Genomic DNA, 19,724 nt, shown 5'->3' on the forward strand with positions numbered 1-19,724 from the left:
GCTGCTGTAAAATCAACATGTAATCTTTATTTGTTTAGTTTGGCATGTAATTTGCAAAGGCCTGCCTTTGGCCCCAGGGTCTTGAGTTGAAATATGTGGCCTATATTGTTTCCATGGAGCACTATAGGTCATGTTAGAAAAATCTGTTTTTCACTAAAGCAGTTATTAAAGTATGATATACCATACTATGATTATTAGTCAGTAATTAATCTATGTATGCACCCACTGTAGCCTCTTGATAGACATTAGTGATGAGGTTTTACGCACAAGCACTGCTTAGACCATGTTGAAACACACTATTTAAAATGAATTTTGTAAACATCGCAAGATCACTTGGAAAAACATACACATCCACACAATTATGTTTTTTATCACATTTTTTTAGGCTTGTGGAAAAACAGAAAAATAGTTCTGTGCTACACTTACCTATGCATTTTATAATACACATGCACATAGCTACACTGAAACGTCTTCATCTATTATTGTGAGACAGACTGAATGGGGAAAAGGTGTTTTAATGTAATAAACCTGTGCAAACATGATGATACATACTAGTCGAGATGCAGTATAGCTAAGTGCACAAGAATAGTTAGAAAGAAGTACTGTACATCTGTATTAATGTAAAGCATATGCTTCCTTTCCCCAAAATGTAATTATTAAAATGAGTTTGTGTCTTAAAGTAATGATTGAATTTTTCTTTTCTTGCATTTGACTCAAAATTTTCATGTCTCAGTTTTAAGAAAAACATAATAAGGTGTTTAGAAATTAAACTTCCAGAAAACATGTTAGAAACCGTAAGTTGAGATCAGGCCTTTAGGCTGAATAAAATACATTTCGATACACACATGCTCAAGAGTTTCCACTTTGTTGCCCTTTTATTTAGATGCTTAAGGTAGAGGGTAAGAAGAGCAGGCAGCCAGTCCACACATGTTTTTTCCACGCTCGATCAAAAAATATCTGATGAAATAAAAAGGAGAGATATCAGGAATTCTTGCAAGCTGTTACAAGTCATAAAGCTCAGATACACACAGACTATATTTACCCATCCTTTCCCCAGGCTGTGCCCCAAGAGTTCTTCACAATCCAATACGGCACGCCGTTCTTCTCGGTGCCATACCCCACCGCCAGGACTGCATGATTCACTTTGTCTGTTGTGTTCTTACACTGGGTGCTAAATAGACAACACTAGATCAATAGAGCACATGTCTTTTGAAGGTTGAGTGGGCAGATTGTCTCTTTCAATATTATATTACATCCTACATTTGCAAAATATGTGGTGTATGACCAGTGTTGGGAAGGTTACTTTTAAAATGTATTCCACTACAGAATACTGAATACATGCCCCAAAATGTATTCTGTAACGTATTCCGTTACGTTACTCAATGAGAGTAACGTATTCTGAATACTTTGGAGTACTTAATATATTATCATGCTGTTTACAACTACATGAATGTCCTATTGCTGTGATTTATTACTGTTACTGAAGGTCCGCGCTTCGAAACGTAGTAAAGGGACCTCTGGCTAATACGTCGGGTTCGTGTCGGGCTGGTAGCGAAAACTAGCTTTACTTTGTTGTCTGGGTCAACTTTGCTTGCGGAGAGACAGAGGCGTTGAAAGGCTTCTCCAACGGAACTTATTTTTTCCGGAGGAAAACACGAACACAGTGTACAGTTGAGTCTTAATAGCTTACTTACAAATGGGCTCCTCAGGCACTCTTCTTGGCTGCAGTGGTTATTATTATATTTACATGCTTCCAGCTCCCGTTTTTGCTCCGTGACAGCTCGGACTTTTCCTTTCTCTCCCTCCCTCGCTCACAGACACATAACGGGTATGGTAGTCCATTCTCCCTGCCGCACGGACTACACTGCCCATCAGGCTACATGCTTTAGAGCTATGCCTGTAGCATTCTGCCTTTAGCTTAGCACAACAACAACAACAAAAAGCGCTCTCTCACCCAGGAAACACGCAGAGAGAGCGCGTCACCCTGTAACCATGGCAACCGTAACGCTGCCGCCTGGAACAACAGAACGTAGCTGTCAAACAAACCCAAACAATCCTGACCCGCGACAATATGAAACAGGGAAGTACCGCCGTGTATTCCATTTATTTCAACAAAGTAACTGTATTCTGAATACCACCTTTTTAAACGGTAACTGTAACGGAATACAGTTACTCATATTTTGTATTCTGAATACGTAACGGCGGTACATGTATTCCGTTACTCCCCAACACTGTGTATGACAGTCATCATAGAGATACTTCTTTATACACAGTCCCCCATTTGTAGTTTTCAGAGGCTTAAAAAAAATGTTTTATACTTCTTTGCAAAGGATTTTATCCAAATAGTAAAAATATGTTGTTTGTCTGTCTAAATTAGTGTGTAAGTAACAGAAACAAAGTGAGGCTAGTATATTCTGGTCTGCTCTTAAAATCCCAGACCAGCTCTACTTCTTGAATAGTAGTAAATGCATGAGTGCTTGTTGATCTCACCTGGAGTAAACACCTTCTTTGTAGTGCTTAAATTCAGCTGTGACGTCAAAGCAGGAGGTGATAGGATTGAGCCGGGCCACTGCATCAACCATGGCCTTTTCATCATACTGTGAATGGGCACACACAAATTATAACATATACCTGAGTAGGTCGATGTATGAGGAGTTCCCTATTTACTATAAAACAGTTGCCTTTTTTAATAGTAAAAATTAAACAATATATATAAGACAAACTGCTTCAGATTATTTAAAACAGTTACTTTTTCCCCCCCATTGGGTAACAACAAAAACGCATTTTACTGTATTGATCTGTTGTTTTGTTAACCAGCATATGCAAAGACACTCACACAGCACATTTATTGTACAATTTCATCCACAGTGCAACTTTATTTGTTCGCACACTCACACTTGTTATATTGACAACATCTTGGACAAATGCAGCTGCAAGTGAAGGCTCAAAATGGCATTTTTCCTCCTAAAACAGGAAAGATAAAACTTTTTTATTGTATATTTTATCATATGTAAAAAAATAAAGAAAGAAAGATTTTACTCTCAAAAATAATACAAAGGCTTTGTAGGGATAATCCTCCTCTCTCATGAGACCCTTGCTGTATTTGATGTACTCGAATGCCTGACTGGGGAACCCACTGAAATAAACCACACAGCCTTTGATTGATTGAAATTCTATACTTATATTATTATGCTGTTTCTATAACATAAAATATCTTACACGTTATAGTTATAGGCCAAACAAACATGATTCCTACCCAAAGCATCCATAGTTGCTAAAATTTCTGGAACAGTCCAGCAGCTGCTGCTCAGACTAAAACAGAGATAAATAAAGAGCATTAATCGAATATACTCAGAAACAATGGATACTTTTCTTCTGCCAGCTATATTTGTGTATAATAATAACTCCTACCAATTGTATTAGTTTCCCAGTAGCAATAGCATTCACTGACTCCAGACAGCCAGTGGTGGAGAAGGTCCAACAGCTGCCACAAAAACCCTAAAGATACAAACACAACTCAAACAACTGATAATTCAGTTATGTTAAAGAGGCACAAATATATAAATGCTTACCACGATAATTTTTGGTGCTGTAAAATGTAAATGAAAACTGAAGAAACCATCTGTAAATGAAACTCTCTATTTAGAATATTTAATAATATAATATATTATAGAATATATTCTCTCAGAGGCTGTGACTGAGGTATGTTGTTTAAAAAAAATTGCACATGTAGAAAACATATTCTTTATGTTGTATTTGTTTCTCACTGATCAGTTTAGTCATGAAACGTGTCCCGCCACATGTTTCTCATAGAATATAACTGTAAAAATGAAAGTGAAAAAAAGGGTAAATATTATAACTTACTAGCAGAAACATAAGAGTGGCCACTTTTACAAGTAAATGAGAGTCACAGTTTTTTCCTCTCCTTTCATTACATCTTAAAAAAAATTGACACTGTGTATTTGTTCAGAAAGGTGGTACATTTTTAAGGTTTAGCAAAATATTTCTGGAGATTAAACACTTCAATGCAAGCACTTTTGTGCTTCAATGCAACTCAAAGAAAGCACAAAAAATACAGACTTTGTACGACTTTGTAAATATTGTACTTTGCACGATATTTCCTTAACAAAAGGAGAATATGGCTATAAAGGCTTTAAGAGCTATAGAACGTATGAGGATACCTGGTCCTTCACAGGAGTCACAAAGTCGCCCTTCATCCTCCAGTCTACAAACTCAGGATAAGGACCTGTCCTTTTGACATGACTGCCTTTAATGACTGAGCAGGTCTAAAAGATGCGAAAATCAAAAGATTATAAAGGAAATCAAAGACAAACTCCAGCACTCTGTACAAAAGCACCTGTTGTGTGCAGTGTTATAAAATCAGGTAATTTACCGAAGGTTGCGTGAAAAGGTAGAATTTCTTGAATTCCTCAAATGTCATGTCTGAGAATTGGTTCAGGCCCACTAGATTTAAAAATGAAGAGCAGTGTGAGAACTGGATGATAATTTTTTATAACATTCTGAAGCAGTAAATGTTTTTTATTTCATTTATTTGTTCTTCATTCTTTGAGGAACATTTGCAGCATTTTGTTGAATCTATGGCAACAAGAATGAATGTTGTTCTGAAGGCCAAAGGGGATCCAACCTGGTACTAGTAAAGTGTACCAAATAAAATGTCCAGTGAGTGTATATTGCATATTCTGAGGCAGAAATTGGAGCAGAACTATACTGTACTTGTGAAGGAGTGATTCCCAGCATTATGCTGCTCAACTGTCCTCTTATTTTGCTTGAATACATGGAGTCTGTGGTGATATTCCTCAGTGCCATAAACTTTGTTATGCTGCACAAAACAAAAACACATAAAAGCAGACATAATGAAACAAAGGAAAGAAAATTCAAACTATGTTCAACTACATACAAAAAAACAAAATTGTCAGAATATACAGGTCAAAATCTCATTAGTTTAAAAATGCACATACCTCTGAAATCCACTGCTTGAAAGCATATTCATCTAATGGGAAAGAAATTTTTTTAGTGGGTTAAGTAACACTTAAAATGGACCTTTTATGCTTTTCTTGATCTTTAGTAACAGACAAAGGCTGTTTGAAATATTAACATCAGAGGTGTATGTACAAGTAACCCTTATGAGCCAAAAGCATAGGCTTATTCTGCTCTCAACACTCTTCTTAGCTTTTTTCTAATCTTACATAAACATCATTCAAATCATTAGCATCATTGGATCTGTATGATCTCTGTGTTAGCGAGAGCAGAAATCCCTAATATGATCATCTCAGGCAAATATCTGTGGCCCCACCCAGCTGCTGTTTAAAAAAACAATCCCCTGTCTAAAACAGCAGGTTTTAGAAGATGAACTATTACTGGGCTACACTGAGGACCAGTAGGAAAACTGCAATCTGAATCATGCACAACTACCCAAGTAGAATTAAAATCAGGGAAATCTGTTACCAAGTACTATGCTTAAGTACAAATTTTAAGCACGTTATCCATTCCTCATGAGCTCATCAACAAACTTTCATGTTCATTCGACAGCTGTAATTTCACATAAATTGAGCAGAAAACATTTAGAGTGCTCATATGAAATATGCTTTCATAAACCTTTTAGCAAAATGGAAAATAGTATTAGCTTCATCTCTTCAATGAAAAGTAGCAAAATTAAACTAATCCCATAAAAAATGGAGACGTTGGTTTCTGCATGACTGCTTTTACAGTATGTTACTGAACATTTTTTTTAACAGAATCCAAGGACATGAACACTTCTTTCACCCTTTTTCTCTGCCTTTTCAATTTCAAGCAACTGAATTTCAATTCTAGCAACTGCTGCTGCTGAAAAAAAATGTGAAGTTTTAAAATAAACAACAATAAACTGCTGAAAATCTGGCAAACACTTACCTTTGACTGAAATTAAAGGTGATGAATGGACTAAGCTAAAAATGGCCGTAATAAACCACACAACAGTCAGAGCCATACTCTCCGCAGCAGATTACAGCAAGCTTTAAGGGCGTCACATGACTTGACTTCTTTTTATGACTGCCTAAGAGCCCCTACTACTGAAACCCCCTTTGAATTTCCCCCCAGCAAAGCAACAGTCGTAAAGGTTATGGTCCAGTGCACCCTGTTCAGAACAGAGTGTTAAAACAAACAGTGCAGCCTGTAAGACACTTCTCCCCCTGAGAAAGAATAGATTTATTAACAAGAGGTAATCGGGAAAGAATACACTTTTATACAAAACTGGAAATACTACTCAAGCTTTTGAAATAGACTGAAAGATAATTCTCATATCACTGGGTATTGCTCACTGCAAACATTTGATGTGCCTGTTAGAGAGTAAAGATTCATGTGCAAGGGTGGGGTTTAAATACAGTACACATACGGTTCTAGGTATAGATTCCATTTGAACACGTCAAAGTGGTACATGCCTGCCACTTAAGCTTTAGATGTTTTTCTATACAAAGCCTGTAAAAAATACATATAAATATTTCAAGAAGCACAATATTACTACTGTATAGTTCCTGCTAACACATTGGAATAGACAGGATACAGAATGTGTTACACTTATAAGTTGTTTTCAACATTTGTTTTAAAGTATCATACACAGAAAAGTTATTACAGAGTTGAACGATCATAAGGATAACACATTTCGAGGGATATGTTTTTTTTTTTTAACACATTGCACATTAGGAAATGCATCAGACTGCCTGTACACAGTACTGTACACAGTAAATATTTCTGCTTTATCGGCAAATCGTAGAACAAAATAGTTTACATACTTTTGTGGAATATAATCCATTTCATGATTAAGGCAAAACCATAATGCACTGGCCAAAGAGGATTAACCATAACAACTATGCTATCACTGTCTGAGTGTAAAAGCTGGGAATTTAACTTCCTGAAGTGGCTCAATCTTGGTTACATCTGCTACATACATTGCCCGGTGCTTATACTGTATATACATCATGTTGCCCACCAGGGGAATTATGTGATAGTAAGCAAAGCATAAAAACCCATCTCTCCAAACAAAGAAACAAACAAGCTTATCAGCGAATCGGCAGGTGTCAGGCTGACTCCAGCACTTTCAAATCTCTATGTTACTCTGCGGCTACATAAAAACATCAGAGCACATGATTCAGCTTCAGCCACTGCAGCGGTCTCACTTTTCCTTCCTCTCTAAGGTGGGACAAGATGGACTGAAAGAGGAGAGATGTTATCCAGATTTGATAGTCTGATGGTTTTAATCATTAAGATTTTCATAAAATCAAATCCTATTTTTGATCTCATTACTTGCCTGAATTTTCTTGCAGTAGCATTTTAATATATTTACATTCAGCAAGTCCCTCGCGATCATTGAAAATATTGTTATCAGCCTTGTTCAGTTCAAATCAAACAATAAAATCCTCAAGAATCACACAGATTTATATGGAAACTTGTTTAAACATAACTCCAGTTATGTGCGGTTCTCTCTTGATTTGGGGGAGTTAACCTTTATGTGGTAAATGTGAACATTTCTTGCGAATGAGAACCATTTGGTGCTGCACGTTCCCTTTAGGATATGGCTAAACAAATTTAAAAAATAAATAACTTAATGTTAACATGATATTTAAGACAATAAATAACATATAAATACTCTGTAACTATAGAAATAAACCTCTCTGGACTTACACTCAGTCTCTAATAACGAATATACACGAGTCTGTGGGGAGCATATAGTAAAAGGGCACTGCCTACTCTGTCTAATACAAATAATAGTAAATGTACATTTTGATATATTGTTTATGTACACTCAATATGAAAGCAGAGTGAGAGAGAGATCATCTTCATGATGAAATTTTGGGCTCGATTCTCAGGGATGCTTCATACAGGCTCTCCTCATCCAGCACATTACTGCGGTCGAGCAAGTACTTTGTCACCTAAAAAACAATAATAATAATAAGGAGACACAGAGAGGGAGCGGGTTATTCAAGGTTTCCTTGATCTTAGGTTACATATTTAGAACAGGAAATGTTGTGTGAGAGCGAGTTCTTTTAAAGCAATAGCTGCACTGCTCAGAAAGTACACTGGTTACCGTGGCACAAATCCAAGTTGCATTCTTAGGATTCACTAAAATGCGTCAGCAAGTGTACAGCTTTCACTAGTTTTCAGATGTTTGTATTGTTGATACTGTATTCCTAAGTTTTGTTTTGTATCATTTTTATATTACTTCCAGTTGAAAGGCACGTGTGAGATGGCCAAATCAGCCAAAAAGCTCAGAAACAGATCAGACTCATCATGATAGTAGATGGTACACACAGTCGCCCACAGCGCAAGAAGATGACTGCTGATTGAACAGTTTGGAAAAACAGGCAGTCATGAGGCTTTGTCTGAATGGGTGTAGTAATGATTACACAGAACATTGGCTGGAACATCAGCTTGTTGAAAGGAAGAAGGTAAGTTTTTTCAACTTGACACATTAATTAAAAGGCAAAAAAAATTAAATAAGGCCAAAGGAAAACTTTTTGACAATGAATAAACTTTGGCTGATCCGAAAGTTGCAGAATTTCAGTGCAGCTGCTCATAGATCATTGCCTGAAAGTCCAGTTTGTCTTTCTTGCACTCAATTTTCTCTAAAACTAGCTGGATCTTGACAAAATAGTGATCCTTCAACTTGATTTCCATATCAGTCAAGAAGTAAAAACAAACTCGTTGCACAACTTGTGCACTCAGTGTTCTCCTTCAGACTCCTCCTGAAGTTACAGCAATACTCTCAGTTGACAGTCTCACCTTAGGGCATGACTTCACACTGCACGACCATGTGAATATAAAAAAAAAAAGGTCTCATCACCAGCGATGGTCCTCCACACAAAATTTGGGTTAGACTGAAACAGGACTTCCAGGAAACGATCTAAAATAAGCAGCAGAGCTAAAGGCACAGAAGCAGTGTACGAAGACAACGGTCTGGCAACAGCCAGTTCCTTTTTGAGCACACCTCATATAGCAATACTTGACAAATCCAGACAAGAAACAGAAAGCTGCAAAACAATACAGATGAACAGTAACTTCACCTTTGGTTGATAATCAATCTTGTAAGCTGTTTGCTGAAATTGTCGTATCTCTCTGATAATGTGAGATATCTGCAGAAAATTACAGAAAATCACATAAAAGTCAAACGTGTCCACCACTAAGTCCCATAAAGAATAAATAGATGAAGAAATGCTACACTTATTGCATGGATCACAAGCATGTGAAAAACACCTTACACAACAGCACAAGGTTAAAGTTAGATGTTCTGTACCATTCTCATCTTGGAGAAGTTGACAAGGTTGTCTTCAGTGTAGTTGGGTGTTCCCTCCTCAATGAAGGCCAAGTCAGTCAGGTACATTCCCAGGTAGGGGACACATGGGGGGTCACAGCTGAAGACACCAGGCAGGTCAGAGAGCCAGTTAACACAAAAGGGTTTTAAAAAAGTAAAAAGTTGGTTTACTTACTTCTTCAGAGCTTCTCTCAGGTTTTTGAATCTGCCTTCTGATGACACCAGCTTCTGTAGCTTGTCAATCACAGTCTTTGTCTAGAAAATAGATTAGGGGTTAAAATGTTACTACCACAATCTCGAAATGTAATCTGAATCTTTAGTAACTGAAGAAGACAATGACAGGATTGTTTGAAATTACCATTAGTGGACTCTCTTAGAGCATCCTGACTTTCATTCATTTCGTTCAACTTAAAAAAAAGTCATTGTTTCATCAAGACAACATACTGAAACTGCTAGAAATGCTGATTGCATTCGTGAACTGTGTGCATGCTAAGTATCTCTGACTAATTAGGATGTTTTATTTCATTTATGGTAAATGGCCTGTGTCAGCTTGGTCGAGCAACCATGGAGGGAGACATCCAACGTAAGAACCAAAGAGTCAAGATGACCTTTCAGGAGTATATTTATGCACACCGTCATCCAAAACACCTTCCACATCACCATCCTACAGCCTTTTTGACTGAATGGAACAGACAGATTTAAATAACCTCACAGAATATTCCACTAATTGGACTGAACCATTCTGCTTTTACACTCAGGACTCTAGAAGATACCACCATTTTAAAACATTTACAACTCGCCCCACATTAAAAAAAACCCCCAACAATAATCCAACAGAACCAGAATCCAACAGAATTTGTGTGCCTGTTTACCTCAATGCACTATAAGCATGTACAATGTGACAATTGGAAATATAACAAGAGAAAATGTCAGTTAAAATATTTATTCTATGAAGGTAATCGCAACTTTTTTCTTACCTTTTTCTGTGTAAGTACTTTTTATCTAACAGTCACACACATTCATACTCTGATGGATGCATGGGAGAGCAACTTTGGGTTAGTATCTTGCCCAAGGATATTTGGTACGCTGACTGGAGCAGCCAGGGATCGTACCACCAGCCTTCAAATTAATAGATGCCCTGCTCGACCTCCTGATGCACCCCAATTATGACAGATCATATGAGTTTCTAATACCTGCTTGGAAACTTTGAGCCAGGTCTTCTTGAGGCGAAAGATGGAGCTGCGATTGAGAGATGATGTGATCTCCAGCACAGCATTGTAGTTGTGGAGGCAGCGGCAGATGTCGGCCACTGCCACCCATTTCTCAATCACGGCCACTCGCATGTTGACATCATCCCATTGCAGGATCTCTGTGGCAATCTTGTTACTGATCTAGCAAGAAAAGAAACAAATACACATTGATAATATCTACAAATGTTCCGTGTCTTGCCCTAAGATATCTATCTAATCATCTTTAGATTAATACTTACATCATTAAAATGCTTGGTAGTCGTCATTATGTAAGGAGTTCTCTCATTCTTGTCGTTCTTCATCCAGCCCTGACCGAAGAACTCCCTGTACAAAACAAAATGTTTACACAGAATGAACAAATATTAAAAAATATTTCAACATTTCATGTGTGTCCATCTCTCTATCCTCCCACTCTAACCTCTACAATTTTTTATCTGTTTATGTTTGTTTGTGTGCTTGTATACCCACCTGAGTGTGTGACTGTATGTGTGTACACTGTATGTCTGTGTACTCACTCATATGGGATGGCCTTGAAGACCAGGTGGTCCAGCAGTGTGAGTTGCTCAGCTATCTCCAAGGCTGAATGGCTCTCAAATGGTTCAGTCTTAGAGTCCTCCATGGCCTGACCACAACGACAAGCAGAAAAAATTATTACCACAACTAAAGCAAAGAAAAAGAAGGGTTTTATTCTGAAAAGGCTTTTTTGTGGTCTTTTCTCACCATTTGTGTGATCTCTTCAAGGGTAACCTGGTTGTCTCCAGGATCCTCCTGGGTTAGAGTTCTACACAGAAGAAGACATAGCTGTTATATGATCTTTGATACATGTTTTTTTCCAAACAATTCTATAACATTGATATAAAAATCCCACTCAAGGAGCTATTAATTTCTCGTTTTTGTTCCTTTTTGATTTGGCTTCATAGTACTTTGCACAAATACTTTATAGGGACAGGTGCTTTAGATAGCTCCTGTTTTGTGATGTTGCACCCATTTAAAAGTCTAGTCTGTGTTTCACAGAGGAACAGATCATTTTTCTGGGGTTGATGCTCAGCAAAAAAAAGTTAAAAATTTAGGCCGAGTTCTGGGCTGATGGATTGTATCTCCAGTTCCTGTTGTTACTACATAAAAAGAGTTTTTGTCTTGATAAATTCACTTGCGGAAAGCTTCTTCTTTCCACTGGGTGCTCACAAACAGTTGTGTCATACATGACGGTAAGAGCAATCAAGCAATGATAACAGAAAACCAACCTGATAATGTTGGCAGCTGCCTTTCTTTCCTGTGTAAGCAGCTCTGGGTCATGCATCACCTCCTCCAGGAAGCCGATTACTCGCATCTTCAACTCTGTGTTCAGCTCAAAGTCCTGAGGATCCACAAATGAACAACAACAGTGTCATTACTGAAGTGTTATGAGTTTTTTTTTGCTTTTTTTAATCCTGTGAGGGCACAGAAAGACAGAAACAAACAAGAAAAAGAAAAAAGAAAGAAAAGGGGACTGCACCTGCGAATGTTTGGAGACCCAGTGACGCAGCACATTCAGGACTCGGTTTGTGGCAGCTCTTCTGATAACAAACTCTTTGTCCCCATTTCTCTGGTCTGTAGGGAAACCTGGAACCAGGTTTAACAAAGTAACATAAAAAGTGAACTTCTAAAGCACAAACTTGTGTTACAAACCATCAATATTTTATGATCTTTTCCCTAAAATCACCAGGGGCTGTTATTGTTGTCTGACATGTCTGGGTGCACCCTAGTGAGGAAGACACTACCTTGATTATACTGATTTACTGATCTCTGTTAAATCTAAAAAATATTTAAACACAAGCATGGATTCCTAATCCAGTATGGCTAGATTACTAGATTTGAGACTGTTTCAATGAGCAGGCTCCAGCAGATCATCAGCAGAGAACAAAGGAAGCTTCCAGGTAGCCAACAGGTGTCTCTAGGAGTAAACAGAGGTAGTAGCTTTGTAACTGACCTGTGCTGGCAAGGGACATACGACGATACTTCTCCTTGGTTGGTGTGCCTTCATTGGCACCAGCGGTAGCAATGGCAAAGGCTGAGGCAGCAGAAAGAGCACTCCTGTTGTTGTCCAGCTCCCGGCAAGATGACACCACCATGCCATTGTTGAAGGAAAACAGAGAAAACTCTGCAGACAAGAACACAAATGGATTTCATTTGAATTCATACTTCAATATTGACATAAAAGAGTTGAAGGACACCTCCTCTGGAAGACAACCATTACAAAAACACTTTCAGTGTACCTTTCTGAGCTTCTTAAAGATTAGGCTGAAAGGTAACTTGTTTATGCTGTACACACAGTACTGCATGTGCATAATCAAACTAAGTTGTTGACCATTGGAGGGCAACAGAGAGCTAAAACAGACCCAGCACAATGCATCATGCAGCTTGTTGCAGTTACATTGTACACTCCACTGTGTCTGCCTCTCTGCCTCCTTCCTTCACTCCCTCCCTTCCTCCCTGCCCTCCCCCATTCAGCCGGGGGCGGTATAGAAGAACACGCACATCGTTGCTAAGGTACAAGGTTTCCTTCCACCTACTCACACGAGGCACTGGCTTCCCTTGTATCCAGCACCGTGGGAAGAGAACACACTGGGGATGAATTGCGCCTGACTACCTATGGGGTGGATGCTCCTTCTACGGGGAGGGCCACGAGGCTGTGGGTGGTTTTTACCAAGACCTTATTTGGCAATTGCTACGCTTATCATTTCCCGAAAAAAAAAAAGTTTGATATAAATCCGCTGTGGCTATATTTATTTACCTGCTCGTCTCATCTCAGCCTTTAAACACGTCTCACACAACTTGACTGTGCTGGGTGGTAAAAATATTTCATGCTGACTTTGATTCTGACTTCACATTTTTAAACATTGACAAACCCAAACTATGAAATGGGAAGCAATAATGAAAGCTATCTTAACATTTTTTTTTGGTAACATTTGAACAGTTTCATATCGGTGACACAAACCGAGAAGAAGCAAAGTTAAGCATTTCATAAGCAATAAAGAAATAATTTGACGCACATTTTTACTGACAGATGAGGAGATTAATTCCACTCTCGTATTCTCTCTACAAAAAATTCTGAAGCTACAGCCAGTGACTTTTAGTTCATCGCAGAATGAGCACAGGCATAGAAACAACAAAAGAAAAACCAACAAAACAACAAAAAACTGCCTAAGTGTTGTTTCAAAATTCATGAATTGATAACATCTTCTCACGTTGTTGTGTTTGGCTATTTCCTGGCAGGCATGTAACTCTCTTTTTTGCAAAGATTACAAAAAGAAGATTAATGTTAAATTTACACACTGTCTCAGCTAAGCCAACCAGCTTCTGGCTATAGCTTTGTTTTTCTTCTGATGAAAATACAAGAGTCATAACTTTAACATGTTAGAAATGAAGTGCATTTCCATTTTTAGCCCTCCCAACTCTTAAAAAGTCAGGAAATATAACGTCTAATGCGAAACCTGGCCTGTATTACTTCTGTTATGTCTCCAGTGCAATTACACTAGGCAAATCCTCCTTTGATTCCATTTTTGTACATTTTATGGAGGATGAAGCATATGAACAGTAGGCCTGTGGATTTTTTTTTCTACTGACATTATGCATTATTATTGATTTTATTTTATCCTTTTTTATGCCAAGACACTCCACTGTCAGTAACACTATTCAGTAAGCTGCTCAAATTTGCCAGCTCGTACAATCTGCCAGCTCATTTGTCTTTTTAACTGGTGGGTGTGAATATAAGAGTAGATCACCAGACACTCTTCAACAAGCCTCGGACATACAAGCTTAAACAGCTTCAGCAAGATTTGCAAAAGAATTACTGTACTCTACCAGAGTTTTTTGCCTTGACGTTCTTGGGCGTTGATGGTGACTTAGGAGGTGACATTTCTGCTTCTGCGTCGTCACTCTGACTTGGGTCTTCATCGCACTCCTCTCTTACAGACAGATCTGAACAGACAGAGTAACTCACCATTGAGAAAAAAAAGGCAACATAGAAGAAGACTGCTAGAAATTTACAGTCATAGGAGGCAGTTCACCCCAAAATAGACTTTGTTTAGACTGGAGTTTATTTGGAGATACTGCTCATACAGATGTTTGCACTCTCTTAAATATAATGGGACCAGTTGCATCTCATTTTGTGGTGCCCTAAGTGCCAAAAGATAATCAACATTTGACAAAAAAATAAATACAAAAATGAATCACATTTAAGTTTTACAAAACTTGGCTGATCTTTTACTGCTTTGTCACAAAGGAAAAGGTCTTAAATAGGCTTTTAAAAAAAAATTATTTCTACATTACTCCCTCGGACAGAGGCTCTGACCTTGCTTGTTGGCGACAGACTCTTCAGCTTTGCCTTCGGCTTTGGGTTCTCCCTCGTCAGAGATTTTGCTGGCCATGGTGCTAGAGACGTAGAGCTTGTTGATGTCGAGGGTGGTCTTACTGAAGGGTGACATGGTGGAGTGCATGCTTGCATAGCCATTGGGAGAACAGCTGAGTGCAGCCAAGTCCAGGGCTTTGCCACCCGTGATGATGGGGATGTTGAGTGAAAGTTTGCGGCGGCGGTTGGGAGAGGATGACTTGGTGATGGAGAGTGGAGGAGGAGAGGAGAACTTGCGGCTGGCACGTGGCGATGTGGGTGGCTCGCCGTAGAGGAGTTTACTGTTCTGACTGCTGGCAAAGAAAAGCTCCAAAGAGCTACAGGAGAGGAAAGGGTGAAAGAGAAGAGAAAAAGGAGGCATGTGTGAAAAATGAGGGGTAAAAAGAACATTTTTCACTGCTAAAGAGTAACTTTTTGAATTTGTGGAGGGGAAAATTCCCACAGTGTGACTAGGAACTATAGGAAAGAGGAGAAATGTTAATAAGGGGGGGATGCATGGTGCACTCCGTGTCTGTACACAGAAGCAGTGAGGGAACACGTTAACCAGAAGGCTCTTTGGGAGCTCCTGACTCTTTTATTTAAGCTACATTGTTTAAGACAGCATCCTCCTTGCACTGAGAGCCACCCCCTCTGAAGGCCTATAAATAGCATGTCAAGTGACAGTGTGGGAGGCACGGGTGCTGCCAACAGCAACCAGCCCAGGGGAGGCCCACAGAGGCATGGAGAGAGAGAGAAACGAGGAGCCAGATAGTGGGGAAAGTTGGAGAAAGAGATAGAGGTACACCGCAAAAAAAAAAAAAAAAATAGCAGTGGCAAAAACAGAGATACAGAGAGGGAGGGGGCGAGTCGAGCAACATAGTGGATATGGATTCCACCACAGCAAAGGCTGGTGGCTGAGAGTGGGCGAATGGGAAGCCTCCAGCCCTGTATGGTGTTAGCTGCAGCCATGTTGTGTCTCCTTGCCTAAAATTACAAGAAAAATAAAACAGTAATTTAAAGAGATGAGCAAGGAGCATAGATTGGAATGATGAAGGCTGGGAGCACTAAGACAGGAGAGGGGCAGAAGTACAGAAACAGGAGGCAGGAAGAAAATAAAGGCAAAAGGCAAAGTGGAGATTCAAGAGAGAAAAGCAAGTAAAGCAGGATAGAAGAAAAACAAGAGGAGATATTTAAGTAAGAGATTAGAGAGGAGTGTGACAAAAAGGAAGAAGGACGAGGAGAGTAGGGTCTGGGTGCAAAACACCACCATCAATATTTAATACCGTAGAGCCGCTGCAGATGATGGGAGAAAGGGAGAGAGGGAGGGAGAAGACGAGGAGAGAACGAGAGGGTGGGGTCCTGCAGCAGAGTAAAGGGTTGCTATGGTGACAGCGCAGCGAAGAGAGGGATGGTCAGACTTCTGGAAAGAAAGATAAAAGTGAGAGAATGAGAAAAAAAGGGCAGGAGAAAGAAGAGGAGGAGTCAGGAGAAGGTGGGTGGATGCAGGACTCAATTAACTGTGATGGCGGTCAGAAGAAGTCTTGGTGTGACCTCTCGCTTGCCTCCTCCCCAGTCCCCTCTCACCTGGGCAGGATGTGATGGGCGACTTACAGGCACTCCATGTGAGAGACTAATTCTGACACTGGGGAAGTGCCGTCTCTTCACTGCACCATTACTGCAATGTTGCTGCATTCTCGCGAAAAAAAAAATGTCTGGAAATGTCAAACCTTGTTCGTTTTTTGCATTTGTCACAGGGATCGACCTTGCAGTGAGGTTCTCCTAAGGGTTTAATGTAAAAAGCCCTTTCACCCTGCTAAGTAAGCTGACAGTGAATGTGGAGAGACAAGAACATAGACACAACTCATGTGAATGTCTTACTTAGAAACAACCTAATCACAGTTTCTGCTACACAAAAGTCGAATTAATCAAACCAGTAAAATAAAGTAAACTATTTATCCAGCTAGAGTGTTTTGGTGTGAGTTACCCAGTTTGTTATCTGTAGAGATGTTTTCCTTCTCTTGAATATAATGGAAGAAAATGGAGCTCGCTTTGTGTTGCTTTAAGCACCAAAAACAATATCTGAAAATTTCAGTAGAAATGTCTCGTTGCAAGGAAATGAGAACAAAAGACTGTTAATGAGACTGATCGGTGTCATGTACTGATGATGAAGAAAGTATGCATTTACCCATGTTGAGAAAAACATGTAAACATGTAATAGCGTCTCGCTGGGCTGAGCTATAATGTTTCCTAGCTGCACTTATACTTTTCAGCACTGATGGTGACTTTACAGATGCATGCTACCAATACCTCTAGGCAGGGGCAGGTTTTTTAACTAAGTGCTGATAATAAGCCGGATGGTCCCTCTAGGACTTAGCATCCATGTTTTTTTTTAAAAATTCCAAATTGTGATTTTACTGAGCACAGAACACTTTTCAACTTTGTTTCAGTCTATTTTAAATGTGCTTTGGCTCTGAGAAGACAACAGAATTTATGGATCATGTTCACATATCGCATATTTTTTGCCTGACAGAGCTTTAACCTGCATTTATGGCTGGCATGGTGAACTGTGTTCACTGAAACACCGGAAGTGTTTTTGAGCATGACAGAATTACACCTGTTTTCAGTGTAGTGTCTCCTGAGGTCATAGGCATCCAATATGGATTTCGAGCCTCATCCCTTTCACACAGCAACTTCTGCAGATTCTCTGAATCTTTTGATGATATTATGTACTGCAGATGATGAGATATGCAAAGTCAAGATGCCTTAAAGAGGCAAAATGTTCATCCAGCTGTTGTTAAAAGGAGAGGGGACGCTACAAAGTGATAAAGATGGCCAGTGACCCCGTTTTGTTGAGGTATTACTCCTATAAAATTCAAAAGGAACCATTGTTTGTCATGAAATAGTTAAATATCTCAGTTTAAACATCTGATATGTTTTCTATGTTCTACTCTGACTACAATATGGGTTTATGAAATATGTAAATCATTGCAACGTTTTTGGAATTGGGGTTGTACTTCAATGCAAACTAAGAAATATCTCAAATGCAACTTGGTATAAAAAGGTTGGCATTAAAAGCTCAGAACTGATGAAATAAGGCTTTGGCCAGCAACTAAAATGCAGTTAGTGTGAAAATGTTTATACCAGGGAACTCATAAAATCCCTCATTAAACCTCCTGGAATCATTTCACTTACCGTGCAGGGATGGCACTGATGGGCTTCTTGTAGATGGTAATGAGCTTGTCCAGTACTACATCAGCGCTGGTGAAGACACGGTAAGAGTGGAGGAAAGTGTTCAAGAAGTCGATGGAGAGGAAGCGCAGGTCGGTCAGCCTCTCCAACAAGCGCTCCACACTGGCATAGCGGATCTGCAGCACCTTGCAGGAGTTCATCATCTTGCTGAAGCGAATGTCGACGTCATCACAGTACAAACTGGTGTCTGACCTGTATTGGATTAAAAGTGAGGTTAATAAAGTTATATAGAGATGTAGCTCCAGTTACACCAATTAAATGCCCTTTAGTGGCCATGAATTCTTGGTCTATATCTTCTTTCAGTTTTTGCATTAAGTTTATTATTTCTCATGTTTGCCTCTGTGTTCTTCTTGATCTGTGTTAGGTAGTTGACTATAAGGTTGTTTCCTGTTTTTCTTTGACTTTGTTTTCTCTGGTGTCACATTCTGGGTTTTACTTCCTCTCTGTCTGAATGTCTTAATCGCTTTTTACCATGTCTCATTCCTCTATTTCCGATTCCCAATTAGTCTCCAGTGTATAAATAGTGTGATTGTCTTTGTACTCCATGTTTTCCTCCCATGAGTTTTCTGTGATCCTGCGTTTGCAGCCTGTGAATGTTAGATTTTTGCTCATCTTTAGGTGGCATTTCTGGACTGATTATCAGCTTTATAAACCAATCTCACTTTTTTTATACTCACCATTTTTAGTCACCTTTTGAAGTCAGTTTTCTACTGCGTGAATATTAACACAGAAGCCCTATACATTTTTAGGGCTAATGTTAGCATTAGGCTACATTATGAGCCTGTAAGTATGAGCATGTGCATGTGCAAACATCTGAGATTTTTATGCAGCCTTTTGAACATACTTTGTATGTGCTTTACTATTGCTACAGTGTGTCCAAGTCTCACTTGATCATCTGTGGCACAGAGACTTTGCTGTTTTCCTCAAAGGCATTCATCATCAGGCCATTGCAGCGGATGTTGTCAATGCACTGTAAGGCAGAAAGCAGAAAGAAGCTTAAAACAGTAACTAAAATCTTGCCTATTCCCAATCGAATTTGTATATTGAGATTATTTATCATTTGGTTACCACTTCATTACAAGATGACTGACAAAATCTGTGGATTAACAGAGTTTGAGAAGTGTTTTTTAAAGCTGCAGCAACAAAAAACGTGAAATCAAATCTCTTAACATAAGCGGCGAGACATACCTGACTGATATCACTTGTCCACGCTGACTTCTCCAGTCGGGAAGAAGCCACAAGGATCACGGTGTAAGGCTGGACGTCTTTGGGTTCCACCATCAATTTAAAGTCCAGGTGTTCTGTGTCCTGACCACTGCGCTCCCCTTTGGCTGAAAGGCAAAAATAAAATAAAATAAAAATTCTAAATAGGAAAGAAAACAATATGCTACACTTTAGAATAGATCAGCTACTGTTTTATTTATTTTTGTTTCAGTTTGTTCACATTATTTTTCTGCATACGTTATGCTTATATTTTATATTGATTTTATATTCCTAAATCTTTCCACAGTAAAGTCAATAATTAAACTTGCAATACAGCAACGCAGCGGTA

At 39.0% G+C, this 19,724-nt stretch overlaps 2 protein-coding genes across 2 annotated transcripts in view; both read right to left on the bottom strand.

Moving 5' to 3' along the window:
- Positions 1-856: 856 nt before the first annotated feature.
- On the bottom strand, positions 857-6,042 carry LOC116314697 (pro-cathepsin H-like). Its single transcript, XM_031732799.2, has 12 exons — positions 5,911-6,042; positions 4,980-5,011; positions 4,735-4,840; positions 4,394-4,464; positions 4,182-4,286; positions 3,412-3,498; positions 3,257-3,312; positions 3,055-3,136; positions 2,896-2,964; positions 2,491-2,597; positions 1,043-1,171; positions 857-957 (listed from the first exon to the last, which is right to left on the bottom strand). Exons 1-12 carry the CDS (start codon positions 5,984-5,986, stop codon positions 888-890), a joined length of 990 nt encoding a protein of 329 aa, XP_031588659.1. The 5' UTR covers positions 5,987-6,042; the 3' UTR covers positions 857-887.
- A 184-nt stretch (positions 6,043-6,226) lies between these two features.
- The window catches only part of LOC116314696 (ras-specific guanine nucleotide-releasing factor 1-like), a 28,632-nt gene continuing 15,134 nt past the window's right edge, over positions 6,227-19,724 (bottom strand). The window contains exons 12-27 of the mRNA XM_031732798.2: positions 19,361-19,503; positions 19,060-19,142; positions 18,116-18,364; positions 14,888-15,261; positions 14,398-14,514; positions 12,524-12,694; positions 12,050-12,156; positions 11,799-11,911; positions 11,275-11,335; positions 11,070-11,176; positions 10,794-10,878; positions 10,498-10,695; positions 9,480-9,559; positions 9,287-9,404; positions 9,057-9,125; positions 6,227-7,925 (exon numbers count right to left, since the gene is read on the bottom strand). Of these exons, the coding sequence (XP_031588658.1) occupies positions 7,833-7,925; positions 9,057-9,125; positions 9,287-9,404; positions 9,480-9,559; positions 10,498-10,695; positions 10,794-10,878; positions 11,070-11,176; positions 11,275-11,335; positions 11,799-11,911; positions 12,050-12,156; positions 12,524-12,694; positions 14,398-14,514; positions 14,888-15,261; positions 18,116-18,364; positions 19,060-19,142; positions 19,361-19,503 (2,168 nt within the window). The 3' untranslated portion in view covers positions 6,227-7,832. The remainder of the gene's footprint in view (positions 7,926-9,056; positions 9,126-9,286; positions 9,405-9,479; positions 9,560-10,497; positions 10,696-10,793; positions 10,879-11,069; positions 11,177-11,274; positions 11,336-11,798; positions 11,912-12,049; positions 12,157-12,523; positions 12,695-14,397; positions 14,515-14,887; positions 15,262-18,115; positions 18,365-19,059; positions 19,143-19,360; positions 19,504-19,724) is intronic.

This window comes from Oreochromis aureus, linkage group 1 (genome assembly GCF_013358895.1).
Source record: "Oreochromis aureus strain Israel breed Guangdong linkage group 1, ZZ_aureus, whole genome shotgun sequence".
NCBI classification, from domain to species: Eukaryota; Metazoa; Chordata; class Actinopteri; order Cichliformes; family Cichlidae; genus Oreochromis; species Oreochromis aureus.

Coding starts and splice junctions, on each gene's coding strand:
- LOC116314697 (XM_031732799.2), bottom strand. CDS start 5,986: ATGGCTCTGACTGTTGTGTGGTTTATTACGGCCATTTTTAGCTTAGTC. Junction 5,012..5,910: donor ACCTTTAATTTCAGTCAAAG/GTAAGTGTTTGC, acceptor CTTTCCCATTAG/ATGAATATGCTTTCAAGCAG. Junction 4,287..4,393: donor ACCTTTTCACGCAACCTTCG/GTAAATTACCTG, acceptor CGCATCTTTTAG/ACCTGCTCAGTCATTAAAGG.